The 13,382-nt window shown below is 46.9% G+C and overlaps 1 protein-coding gene across 1 annotated transcript in view; it reads right to left on the bottom strand.

The window, feature by feature from the left end:
- TRIM44 (tripartite motif containing 44) overlaps window positions 1–5,542 on the bottom strand; it is a 49,350-nt gene extending 43,808 nt beyond the window's left edge. Inside the window, exon 1 of the mRNA XM_075281073.1 lies at window positions 4,764–5,542. Coding sequence (XP_075137174.1) covers window positions 4,764–5,162 — 399 coding nt within the window. The 5' untranslated portion in view covers window positions 5,163–5,542. The remainder of the gene's footprint in view (window positions 1–4,763) is intronic.
- Between the last annotated feature and the right edge of the window lie 7,840 nt (window positions 5,543–13,382).

Raw genomic sequence — 13,382 nt, 5'->3', positions numbered from 1 at the left:
AAGTTGGGAGGTATGCTAGTGTTTATTGGGAACACTGTAGGACATGGGCACTGTTTTGGCAGCGGTTATGGGGGAGCATGACCCTGTCCAAAAGTTTTGTCCTGGCCATGGGGCATTTATGAAGACGGCCATTTTCAATGGCGGTGGAGGACCGGGCCGTGCGCCTGCCCCGAAATCTACGCCGTGATTTCAAGTATCATTTACGCTAGTAAGGCTGGAGGTCCCTTAACAGGAAAGAGGAATACAAAAACTTTACAGAAGGGGTCTCCATATTGTGACCCGCACTTTGAACCAGCCGGGTCTCTCACTCTTGTCGGCCTATATAGTTCACGTATTTTGGACGCCGTACATCGGAGCCACGTAATACTACATTCTCCCTATTTGGTGTCTCACGTAGGACTAACCTACATGAGACACCGAATTTCATGAGCGTCCGGCCCTATAAACCTATAAAATAGGAGTAAAAGAAGCCCAAATACAGGATGATATAGACATGTCGCGGGATGTAAACCCATTGTGTACCCTGCTGGCTTCATTTCTCGATTCCTTTCAATAGCTTTATTTATAAAACAGGTTCCGAAGCCGCGAACAACAAAAGAGGCTTATAGGTCGGACGTCTATAGCGAATTGAAATCCTAGGATCTGTAGTGCCCCAGATAAGAGGGCCGATGGTTGCGCGGCGTTGTCCCAAATTTATCTACGCGAGGCGGAAAATCCGAGCACTTTGTACCGTGCCATAAAAACATACAAGAGATAAAACCATCTCCATTAGTAGCCGTGTTTCTATCCGCGGTACAGAAAGCGCCAGCTAATGGAGATGGTTATCTGCCACCGAACCGGAGCGGGTTTTGTGAGCGTAGCGAGCTGACAACGCGACTTGTCTCTATATTATCTGCATGCGAGCAGTTTTGTACCTATTCACTGCCTCGGCTTTGTTTTCTACGATATGTATATCTTATCTCCTCGCCACGATTTCAGCTACGCCCTGGCATATCAATTGTATTATGTTGGGATTTCTTACAGCGACGTATCGCCATTCGTCACCTTTAAGCGCGCCGAGTATTATTAACCCTTTAGGGCTCGTTCACACGGGCACAGAGGGGGCGGATTATGGCGCGTAATCCACGTGATAATCTGCCCCCTCAAAATGGTGGTCTATGGAGACCGCCAGGCTACTTTTTTGAGTGGCAACATACCGCTCACGGAAAAAAGAAGCGGGCTGACCTTTATTCAGGCGGATTCCGCGGCAGCTACCTCCTGATTCGGCCCATTTGTTTGAACCTACTCACGAGGGGGAAGCCGCGACTGTCGGAAGCCGCGACAGTTGGCTTTTGGCCTGAGAGTGATGTGGCTCCCCACGGCACTCTCGGTGCCAAAATCCGCCATTACACCCCCCGTGTAAACTTAGCCTTAAAGACACAGCCTAGTTTGGACATTAAAGGGGTTGTTCTCTGGAGGCCGAGGCAGGTGTAAAGAACAACCATACTCGCTTGTTCTCTGATATCCCAGGTCAGAGTCCGGTCTCTTGGCGCCAGCGCCGCACCTCCCATGAGGAGACCTGAAGCGACCGCCAGGGCCCCGGGGAGGGCATTTTTGCTTACCTAAGCCAGTCCAGGACAAGCTGTCCTGGACTGGCTTAGCGTCACTGAGCGGTGGATTCTGTCGTCCGCCTCGGGCGGCGAAAAAGGAAGGTTCACCCCTGCTTGGCGCCCCGAGACTTGTCACACTACACGCGACCACAGATGTCAATCAGTGGCCTAAGGAAAGGACTCAGGATGTCCTCGCATATGTCACCTGTGATGTCCGGCGACATGGCGGCTTTGTCCGACCTGCGGGCAACATATTTCATATAAATTTCTCACTTTTTTGGTGATGGAATTATACGTGAGCCCTCTTATCTAGTTACCAAGCACAGTGCCATACATTGTATAGTAGTTGTGCTTGGTATTGCAGCTCAGCCCATTCACTTGAATGGGACTGAGTCATAAACAGGTCATGTGATATCAAATGCCCAAGTCATGTAAAGTTCACAATACCGAGCTGCTAAATCACAGCTATTGATACTGAATGTGGTTGCGTCGCGACATCTAGGTTATTGTGACATGCTAGATTTTAGTGTGACCAGTTTCATCATCATTAGTTAATTTTGCACGGTCGAAGTCGCCATTGCAAATAGTTTATGCGTCCCCTCCCCCAACAGGACTAAGTAATTTATCCTATTTGTGCAGAATACACTAAAAATGGGAACGTACCTATAGAATGTTTAGTGTTTTTTGCATAAAATCCCGTCGGGTCTTCAAAGCGGAGTCTTACGGTTTTATTACGTAGCGTATGACAAGCGCTGAGCGATGACATTCTCGCTGAGACAGTGGGGAAGATGAAAGCTGCAGAAGTCGTCCCGACATTCGCTTGTCATTAACTGGGCTCAATTAACAACGTGAAGCGCGAGATGTGTCGTATAAGCGAAAAAGCAGAATAGAAACTCGTTCAATATGAGGAGCAGCGGAACGTCAATGACAGCATGAATTTACATATTATAAGCCAAAGCTTCTAGCCCATCCTAATCCGCTTTGGCTTCGACCATTTCCAACCATGTCCCTTGGTGCGCTCACACAGCATAATGCCCCATCAGTCACCCCGACATGGTATCCTGCTCCTTGTGGTCCCCATATAGTATAATATCTGGTTGTAGCTCTTATAGAATAATACCCTCTCAGTATAAGATTCCCCTCATTGCGGCTCCCCACATAATAACATCCCCCTAAATATGGCCCTCACAGTCTAATATCCCCTTATTATGGCCCCACAGTATAATGCCCCTCTTACTATGGCCTCCACAGTATAATGCCCCTCTTACTATGGCCTCCGCAGTATAATGCCCCTCTTATTATGGCCTCCGCAGTATAATGCCCCTCTTACTATGGCCTCCGCAGTATAATGCCCCTCTTACTATGGCCTACACAGTATAATGCCCCTCTTACTATGGCCTCCACAGTATAATGCCCCTCTTACTATGGCCTACACAGTATAATGCCCCTCTTATTATGGCCTCCACAGTATAATACCCCCCTTACTATGACCTCCACAGTATAATACCCCCCTTACTATGACCTCCACAGTATAATGCCCCCCTTACTATGGCCTCCACAGTATAATGCCCCCCTTACTATGGCCTCCACAGTATAATGCCCCCCTTACTATGGCCTCCACAGTATACTGCCCCCTTTACTATGGCCTCCACAGTATACTGCCCCCTTTACTATGGCCTCCACAGTATAATGCCCCCCTTACTATGGCCTCCACAGTATACTGCCCCCTTTACTATGGCCTCCACAGTATAATGCCCCTCTTACTATGGCCTCCACAGTATAATGACCCTCTTACTATGGCCTCCACAGTATAATGCCCCCTTTAATATGGCCTCCACATATAATGTCCCCTCAGGTCGGCCCACTACATCACCAATATACTCAATTCTAAATGCAGATGAATTAAAGTCAGGACATACAGTAACATGTCAGTAACTGACCACATGACCGACGGACATGACCTCAAAGGAGAGGCCGCAGCACTCGTCAACACCTTCAATCAGCTTGTCATGGGGGTGCTAAGTGACTCGGAATTTTTTAATGCAGATTTTTGAGCCAAAGCTATAGGTGGATTCAGAACAAAGTGTGTGAATCCACCCTTAGGTCATACTGGTCAACTTTCCCAGAACATCCAGGAGACTCCCATAAACAGGTGACCTCCTGGAAGAATGGCCAAATGTCTTGGGTGAAATGGTCCAGCACCCATTGGGCTCTCTCTCCATATAGTCGTGTACTTTTTATGTACTGACCATGTCCCAAAATAGAGCGTAGCCAACCAATTGAGAGCTGTGATATACATAAGATAGGGGAGGGGGCCCTGGAAATAGGGGAATAACCTCACCTAAAAATTTGCTCAACGTTTTCCCACATAACCTGTGCCAAATGTTTGCAAAAAAAATGGTTCTGCAAATGGTATCGACTTTCAGGTTGCCATGCAAGGAATCTGTCCTGTTTGCAAGTAGGATTTAGGCAGGGGAACCCTTTTAAACGTTAGGCCCCTTGCAGATGACTGCTGGTTGCAACTGAAGGGCAGAGTTGGCCCATGGATGTCATCCACGTGTCACCCGTACAACAGCCGAGTTTCAAAGGCCCCATTCATTCAATGAGTAGGAGCCGTGAAAGCATGGCCGCAAAAACGGACAGGAATAGGAACCCATCCTGAGTTTCGTGGCCCGGACTGTCGGCTCGCACGTAGGACTGTGTAATTCACTGTTGTGTGGGTGGGCTGACAGAAATGAATGGGTCAGTGCGCTATCCGGGAAAAATCCAGATAACACACTGAACTACGCCACAGTCAGTCTCTAATATTTTGCTTTTACCCAGCTCAACTACCCCTTTTGTAAGAGCAGTTGCCTCGCTGACCAGCGGCTACTGATCTTTCATACAGGAACCCATTCCTCAATGGGAGGCGGAAAAATATCACCTGGCTGGTGAGGAACTTGACGTAAAATTTGCAGATTCTAAATTTTGCATCGGATTCTGTAAAACTGAAAAATTCTGCTTTTGAACCGAATTTTTCAACGTCTACAAATTATGCAGTGTGAACATACCCCATGTGGGTGCTCTCCATGGAGTGACATCACCTGCAGCGGTGCAGGATACACTACAATGCTTTCAGTCTAGCTTTTGCCAACCCATGGTCCCCTAGTTTCAAACTCCACCCCAGCCACGTACCTTCATCTGCTGGTAGGCCTCGTTGAGGGTGATGAGCTCATGTTGGCGGTGGTCTCCCGCCACCGCGCACAGGACGCAGATAATCTTAGAGTCGTCCTTGCAGTACAGGCTCAGCTCCTGCTTGTGTATAGGGCAGGTCTTCCTCTCCGAAGTGCCGCTCGGCTTGGTTTTGGTCTCTGGTTCCTCTACCTTGGAAGTCTCTTCCTTGGGCGATGGTGCGGAGAAGTCTCTGACCCGGTGGGATGGATATTTCTGATTGTGCTCCTTAGCGTGCAAATCACAGTAAGAAAAATAACAGTCGTCACAGATGACCACGGCGTCCTCGGCTTCGTCGGGCTCGCAGGCATCACACGTGCCATCGTATGGGATCTGCGAGGTCTCGTCTGCTGCGCTGGCCATGATGGAACTTGTCTCCGAAGCTGTAGTCAATGGATCAGTTCATGAGCTGCTGCATGAATTAGTCGATCTTCCTCGAAATATTGATACAATCTAATCTGTCTGTCTCTCTAGATTGGATTTCCTTGCACTTTGCACTTTTTTTCTTGCACGCCCTGTGAATCCACAAGTGCTCCTGGTCTCACCTTTCCTGTTCGGGCACTTGGGATCCCTCTTCTGCACAGAACAAGGAGGATTATCTTGGCTCAGGCCTGGAGTCTGCCGAAAGCTTCCTGGATTTCCTTTCACTTTCCACGCTGCTGTGTTTTGCTTCCTGAGTCGACAGAACAGGAAGTGAAAAGCTGCAAAGAGCTACACCCATCCATGATGCTGCGTCTTCTGCTGAGCCTCGCTCAAATCACATGTATAAGACTATAGGGAATGTGCTCTGAGTACAGATGAGACGCACAATGTCAGATTAGCTGTAAGCAACGTAGGGCTGAGTTCACACACAGAGGTTTTTGCTGCAGTTTTTTGGAGAGTGAATGCAAAGGGAAGGAGAATTATAAAGAGAGGACGTCTAGTTTTTCTCTTGCAGAAGAGACTTCAGGTTTTGACTCCAACAACTGCAGTGATGTTTTTGCAAGGTTAAAGCCAGATGTTGCAGAAAAGCTGTTTTTGTTTGTTTTGTTTTTTTTGTTGAAAATTTTTGGTTTTTTGCAATTTTTTGGTCGCAAGTTTTGTTGCAAATTTTTGTTGCAAGTTTTTGCGACAAAGCTAAGAACGGATGCAAAGGCATAGGGAAATATAAAGGAAGGACTGCATCAAAACTGCAGAGGTGCTTTTGCAAAGTGAGACCACGCATTGCTGAAAAGCTAAATTTTTCTGTTGCAAATTTTCTCCATTTCGCAGCAACTCAAACCCACAGAGCAAGATGAGCTGTGCTGTATACTTCACCCACAGGTTTCAACGTTTGCAGTGATGACTAATTACTGACTGTGTGAATGTGGCTTTAGGTGCAATAGATGAATAAACCTTCAATCATCCAACCCACCACTGAGTAAAAAGTGAGTCGTGCAAATTCCTGCACATGACTGTGTGAGCGATTGAACGGCATGGGAGACACACTGACATGGATGTCTTCCGTGTACCAACCGTGCACTGTCCGTGCCTCTGCGGTCCCATTCATTGGTCCATAAAATGGACAGGAATAGGACCTGTTCTGAGTTTTGCCCCATACACTGGGCTGTGAAAATACAGGGTGTGTATGGGGCCGTAGCAATGAATGGGTCAGTGTACTAGCCAGGAAAAACACGACTAACCCAAAGTCGTGTACATGAGACTTTAAGATGTATTCAGACCTTGAAGTTAAGGTACAAAGCTGCATCCAAACTGCATAAGAGCCTTGGCAAATTTTCCAAAATTTTCCACAAGGTCTGAATTTACCCTTAGCATCCACAAACATACACACTTGGCACGCTGGTGTTGGCCCTGCAGAACATTTCTCCTATTTAGCCAGCCAGGGTACCGCCCCTGAAGACTGGGTACCGCCCCTGCATAAGGGAAAGCACCCAATTGGTTGGGGCAGGCATATGTCACAGGGTACAGGCTGCGATAGCCTCTGCCGTCTTGCAAGCTTATACGTTCCTTCAGTCTCGTGCAGAAGTAGACAACAGATAACATGGACCATAGTTGCAGAGTCAGACTACACTGTGCTTGTCTGTAGTCTGTTACCATTGAGATGCATAATCTGAATATAACCAATGAGAATTTCCCTTTAGTACAGTTCTCAGCACTGCATCGCCATTTACACCCAATTACTAACCACTCCTACTTGGCGCCATTTTGAGGGTTTTTTTACTAAATTGTGTCCCCTCGCTGTGATGGGGCCTACTTGTCTAAATTATTTTACTGTTTATTCTTAAAAAAGAATTCACATAAAAATTTGTATCTTATATTTTTATTCTTTAGATCCATTTTTATTTTATTTTTTTATTTTTTAATTTTAATTAAATTTGCATGGCCTTTTCGTTCCCTGCACGCCATTACATCACTGCCAGGCGTTAATACCGGACGGCCCCGATAGACGTCATATAAAACTCAATGCTGTGAGAGACTGTAGGGGGGGGAGGGGGACAAGTAAACAAGGTTCCCCCTTCCGACGTGAAGGGGTTAATAATGGGGATCACAGGCCGGTTTCCAAGGCTATTGGCTTGGTTATTACTGGACAAGTGCCAAGGCTGCTGTTGGCAGCAAGAAGACAGGGTGATGGGGGAATACTGGAACGCTGTGAGACGACGAACAGTAGGACGCTTGTTCCAGCCCCGCAGTCTCCTAGGATATGAATAGCAATAGGAAAGGGTTAAAATGCGGCCCGAAAGCGCGCCCTTTGGCTAAGACAGACCACCCGTAAAAAAATTGAACTAGCTGGCCCAAGGGCGTCTGATATCGCTAAAAACCTTTACAATCCCAACAAAAATTTTTTTTATAATCTCGCTAGCAAGACCAGACTACGCAGTGCTCGTTCGTAGTCTGTTGCTATTGATACCTAGGTAAGAAAACAAAACAATAAAATGAAGGCCCGTTTTTCATGAACGCACATTTCAAAGTTGCTTCATTTGTCATTGACCTACAATAGGTGCAATTTAGGAGCACAATGTTGTATTCAGATTTAGGTAATTTTTTCCCCCATTTGGATTGACAAAGGGGCGTGTCTTATAACCACCAAGATTGGCATTGCCGCATACTGTATTGTGTGAACAGGGGGAACAGCCCACCCTGTAGGTCAATACAATGGCCATGATAGACAGGCTTGTTGATGCCCCTCCACCTGAGGCACAGACATGACCCTACAGTCCTCTTCCCATCTGAGATCACATGGGCCATTGCTGGAAACTGGTTGAGGTTCCACCACCTGGATGGACGGGATGGAAACCTACACCCCATCCATGTAACACAGGAGCTACCTCTAAAGGTGTTGTAATGAATATGCTGAAAACTGATACCGGCCAAGCCCTCTGCTTACAGACGACATCGGAAATATGGGCGAATATGAGTCACGGAACGTCACCTCACAATGGCGCTGTCACCTGAGAACACATTACGCATATCTACCTATAGATGTGACCTATATCACCCACCACTGTGATGTCCTCCACCAGTGTCTATGGCCCACCCACCTTCTTCTGTATCGACGTCATCAGATACCAGTTTACCGGGAACCTTACATACTATTCTTACTGTCTTCTTGGTCTTGTAATAGTTTACAGCACTTTCAAGTTCTTGCAATCTCCATATAGTGAGCACCATGCAAGCTTCATGGTATAGGCATTAAGCCGTACACTTGGTATTACCCACCGATTTCAGCACAACCGGCCGACTAATGTGTATGGGACTGTGGCTTTAAAGAGTGACTAACAGCCCAACAAACGTTACATACATGAATAGTACAAGTGAATATAAGAGACGTAGTAATATAACTTATCAGAGAAAAATGCTTCTTTCTCCTCCGATCAGACTCTCAACTTTCCCCCTCTGAAGTTTGCAGAATCATGAATGCAGCTCTGGAGTATAATATCACAAGATTAGAATTTGTTCATGCTGTACAGTGTCAGTGTCCATACGACACATTCCAGATTCTCTGAATTCACTGAGCAGGTAAAGAATACATGGAGATTTCAGCTGTGAAGTTTTCAGAATTGTGAATGCAGCTCTGGAGTATTATAGTACAAGATCATAATTTGTTCATCAGATTACTGTGCTGTATCTGGTGTCAATATAACACTTCCCAGATTCTGTGCATTGTCTCAGCCAACAGAAAATGCAGGGAGATTTCAGCTCTGAAGTTTGTAGAATTGTGAATGCTAGTCTAAAGTATAATACAGTACAAGATCAGAATTTATTCATTACATTATAGTTCAGTATTGTCAATATAACGCATCCTAAATTCTGTGTATTCACTGATCTGGTAAGGAATGCAGGGAGAATTCAGATTTTGAAGTTTGCAGAATTGTGATTGCAGCTCTGAAGTATGATACATCAGAACAAGAAAAGTCATGTAAGGGTGCATGCACACTACGTAACGCCGGGCGTGTATGAGAGCCGTACACGCTGGCGTTACAGCAGGGCTGCCGAACACTTCCCATTCACTTCAATGGGAGCGCTCGTAAACGCCGCTGTTACGAGCGCTCCCATTGAAGTGAATGGGAAGTGTTCGGCAGTCTGCTGTAACGCCGGCGTGTACGGCTCTCATACACGCCCGGCGTTACGTAGTGTGCATGCACCCTAAGGGTGCATTCACACTGAGTAAACGAGCGTGTATTTTTCCAAAATACACGTGTAAAAATAAGACTCCCATTGACTTCAATGACATTTTACAGGCATATTTTACTATAGAACTCAATGGAAACGTCTTTTTACGGCCGTAAAAATAAGCACAAAAGCACAAAAAACGCCTCGCGTTACTCCGTGTGAATGGACCCTAATAGTTACGTAGAATTGGCTGTGGTGACTGTGGGGGCTTCTGCCACGTAAGTGGATGCCACTATTAAGGGCACATGGTAGATCAGGGCCTGTTACACATTTCACATTAAGTTCGATGTACATGAAGCTGGCTTGAAAATTTTAGCATTTCCCTGCAACTATATACTGTAGGTTTTTGCAGACTGATGCTACCCCCTCATCCTAGAGCATCGTGCGTACTCTCCGTACTGCTGTGGTCCAGTGGCGTAACTAGGAATGGCGGGGCCCCGTGGCGAACTTTTGACATGCCCCCCCCCAACCGACGCCGAAGACCTCGACCGACCCCCTCCTCCGCACTCTATTATGTCCCTTAGTAAGCCCTGCACACAGTATTATCCCCCATAGTGGCCCCTGCACACAGTATTATGTCCCATAGTGGCCCCTGCACACAGTATTATCCCCCATAGTCGCCCCTGCACACAGTATTATCCCCCATAGTGGCCCCTGCACACAGTATTATCCCCCATAGTGGCCCCTGCACACAGTATTATCCCCCATAGTCGCCCCTGCACACAGTATTATCCCCCATAGTGTCCCCTGCACACAGTATTATGCCCCATAGTGTCCCCTGCACACAGTATTATCCCCCATAGTGGCCCCTGCACACAGTAGTATCCCCAATAGTGGCCCCTGCACACAGTATTATCCCCCATAGTGGCCCCTGCACACAGTATTATCCCCCATAGTGCCCCCTGCATGCAGTATTATCCCCCATAGTGGCCCCTGCACACAGTATTATCCCCCATAGTGGCCCCTGCACCCAGTATTATACCCCATAGTGGCCCCTGCACACAGTATTATCCCCTATAGTGGCCCCTGCACACAGTATTATCCCCCATAGTGGCCCCTGCACACAGTATTATCCCCCATAGTGGCCCCTGCACACAGTATTATTCCCCATAGAGGCCCCTGCACACAGTATTATCCCCCATAGTGGCCCCTGCACAAAGTATTATCCCTCGTAGTGGCCCCTGCACAAAGTATTATCCCTCGTAGTGGCCCCTGCACACAGTATTATCTCCCATAGTTGCCCCTTCACACAGTATTATCCCCCATAGTGGCCCCTGCACACAGTATTATCCTCTATAGTGGCCCCTGCACACAGTATTATCCCCCATAGTGGCCCCTGCACAAAGTATTATCCCTCGTAGTGGCCCCTGCACACAGTATTATCTCCCATAGTTGCCCCTTCACACAGTATTATCCCCCATAGTGGCCCCTGCACACAGTATTATCCCCCATAGTGGCCCCTGCACACAGTATTATCCCCCATAGTGGACCCTTCACACAGTATTATCCCCCCATAGTGGCCCCTACACACAGTATTATGCCCCACTGTGGACACCCATTAACAATTCTTTTACTCTGGGGTCTTTTCAGACCCCAGAGTATAATAATCGGAGACCCGGGGGAATAAAAGCATTAAAAAAAACCAGTTGCTTACCTGTCCCCCGACTCCTACGCTGTCGGCCGCCGCTCTCGTCCTTCTTTAATGACGTCGGACGTCACATGACCCGGGAAGCAGATAGTTCATGTGACGTCAGAGACGTCAGACAAGTAGGACGGAGGCCTGGCAGGATCGTGGAGAGGTAAGTAACAGTATTTGTTACGTTCCCTTACCTCTCCCGGTCCGCCGATCATTATACTCGGGGGTCTGCAAAGACCCCCGAGTATAATGATAGTATTTGTGGGGCCCGCGGTGTCACTTGCCGATCCCGCCCCAGCCAGGATCGGCAAGTAAATAGGGCCCGTAACGGCCTATTAATAAAAAAATAAAAAAATCGCAGCGGTTGCGGCGGTCACCGGGCCCCCTAATGTCCCGGCCCCGTGGCAGCCGCCTCCGCTGTCTCTACGGTAGTTGCGCCCCTGCTGTGGTCTATGCTGCAGTATCAGAAATGAAGCCCCAAGAGCTGCGATTCATTTACTAAAAATTTCGTGAAAACAAAACACCGATGCAGAACCTAAAATTCTCGGTGTGTCCTCTCTCCGGCAGCGGAAGTGTCGGGTTGTTATGACAACACTGTCACCATGCCAGGATAACGCAAGTGACAGCTGGGACAGGAGAAGAGCGCGGATATTAACAAGAGAGCGCAATTAGACGGAGCGGGACAGCGGAGATACGGGAATGTGCGCAATGCCTGTAATCGGATGGGGCGCACCAGGTGCCCCCGGATAGTGACTACTAGTATCAGGTGATCATGGGGGCGGAGGTCAGTCTCAAATTGATAACCTATTCTAAGGATAGACTGGGTGGTCTTCATGAGGGGGTGGTCTCATGAAGGCCTATGGATGTGGCCTCCCGTTTTAGGTAGAGCTAGTGACTCTTGCAATAGTATATCTAGACTGTCCATATATCACTTGGTGTATCCAAAATGTTGTAACTATAGGCGGGGTGAAAGGTGCCCCCCTTCCCCAACAAAAAAATGATTGTAGCCCCCTTAATTGGATATACAACCCCCTTTTTTTTTGCCCCACAACATGATACATCTTTGATCTCCTTCAGTTGATGAAGTCGGTGCACCATAAATTTACCCCCGCCCCCTGGTGCACTGGAGGGAGAACATTTACGATACACAGCCTTCCACTGTCAGAAAAAAAGAACATTAACCCTTTAATGGAAAAAGTAGTCGGTCAGTAGCATATATAGCATATGGTATAGTCAAGAAAGGACTCTATGGGGAGGTTATGATACCAAAGGGGGCATCGGCAGAGGACGGGAATGATCGGTAGCTTGTGTGCACCGACATGTTGGGAAGAAGCCATCATGGTGGTCTGGGCCAGAGAGAAAATATACAAATGTGTGATGGGTGCGAGTAGAAGTTGCCCAGGAGACTGTGAGCCTTTAGTTACAACCCTGTCTATGTCTCAAATGTATCCTGAGGGCTCCATTCACCCAACGGAGGATAAAAGTGTCCATTGGGCCTTCTTCAGGATGGTGGAACTTTTACCCTTCATAGGAAAGTGGAACAGATTGCTCCGATTTATGGTTAGAATTCTGTGTGAACAGAGACTTACACAAACCTATGGGAGACTTGCCTAAATAGTAATTCCTTAGGATATCTAAGGCCCATCAGACTTGTACTTTACAAGAGCGCCCCTCAATGTGCACCTAGAACAATCTAGAACAATGTGATGAAGATCTGCTGACAAAATCCTTTTCAGTCCTCAATTTTTCTTGTAGATCAGCAGCTAGAAGTCGGCTGCAAAACTGGTTCTGCGTATCCCGTGTAATAGACATAAAAGAACAGAATCGTAATCCTCGTGTGACACAGACAGACATTTCTTGGATTACAAGACAAGAATGGGCAGGAATTCCATCGCTTCAAGGAATCTGTCTGACATGGGTTGTGTCTGTGATGAAAGACGCCGAGATTTCTACAGATCTGTGCCAGGTGTATAGACATAGCAGCACCGTGTAACAAGGTTGTATCTATAGTTATCCTGGGGCGGATTGTAGAAAAGGGTTTTATCCACAGACCTGTCTATCAATCTATCTATCCTTCTATCTATCTATCTATCTATCTATCTATCTATCTATCTATCTATCTATCTATCTCCTATCTATCTATCTATCTATCTATCTATCTATCTATCATCATCTATCTCCTATCTATCTATCTATCTATCTATCTATCTGTCTATCTATTATCTATCTATCTATCTATCTATCTATCTATCTGTCTGTCTATCTATCCTTCTATCTATCTATCTCCTATCTATCTA

This window comes from Leptodactylus fuscus, chromosome 7, assembly GCF_031893055.1.
Source record: "Leptodactylus fuscus isolate aLepFus1 chromosome 7, aLepFus1.hap2, whole genome shotgun sequence".
Lineage (NCBI taxonomy): Eukaryota > Metazoa > Chordata > Amphibia > Anura > Leptodactylidae > Leptodactylus > Leptodactylus fuscus.
The sequence above is the reverse complement of the archived record's forward strand: the minus strand, read 5'-3'. Positions and strand labels throughout refer to the sequence as shown.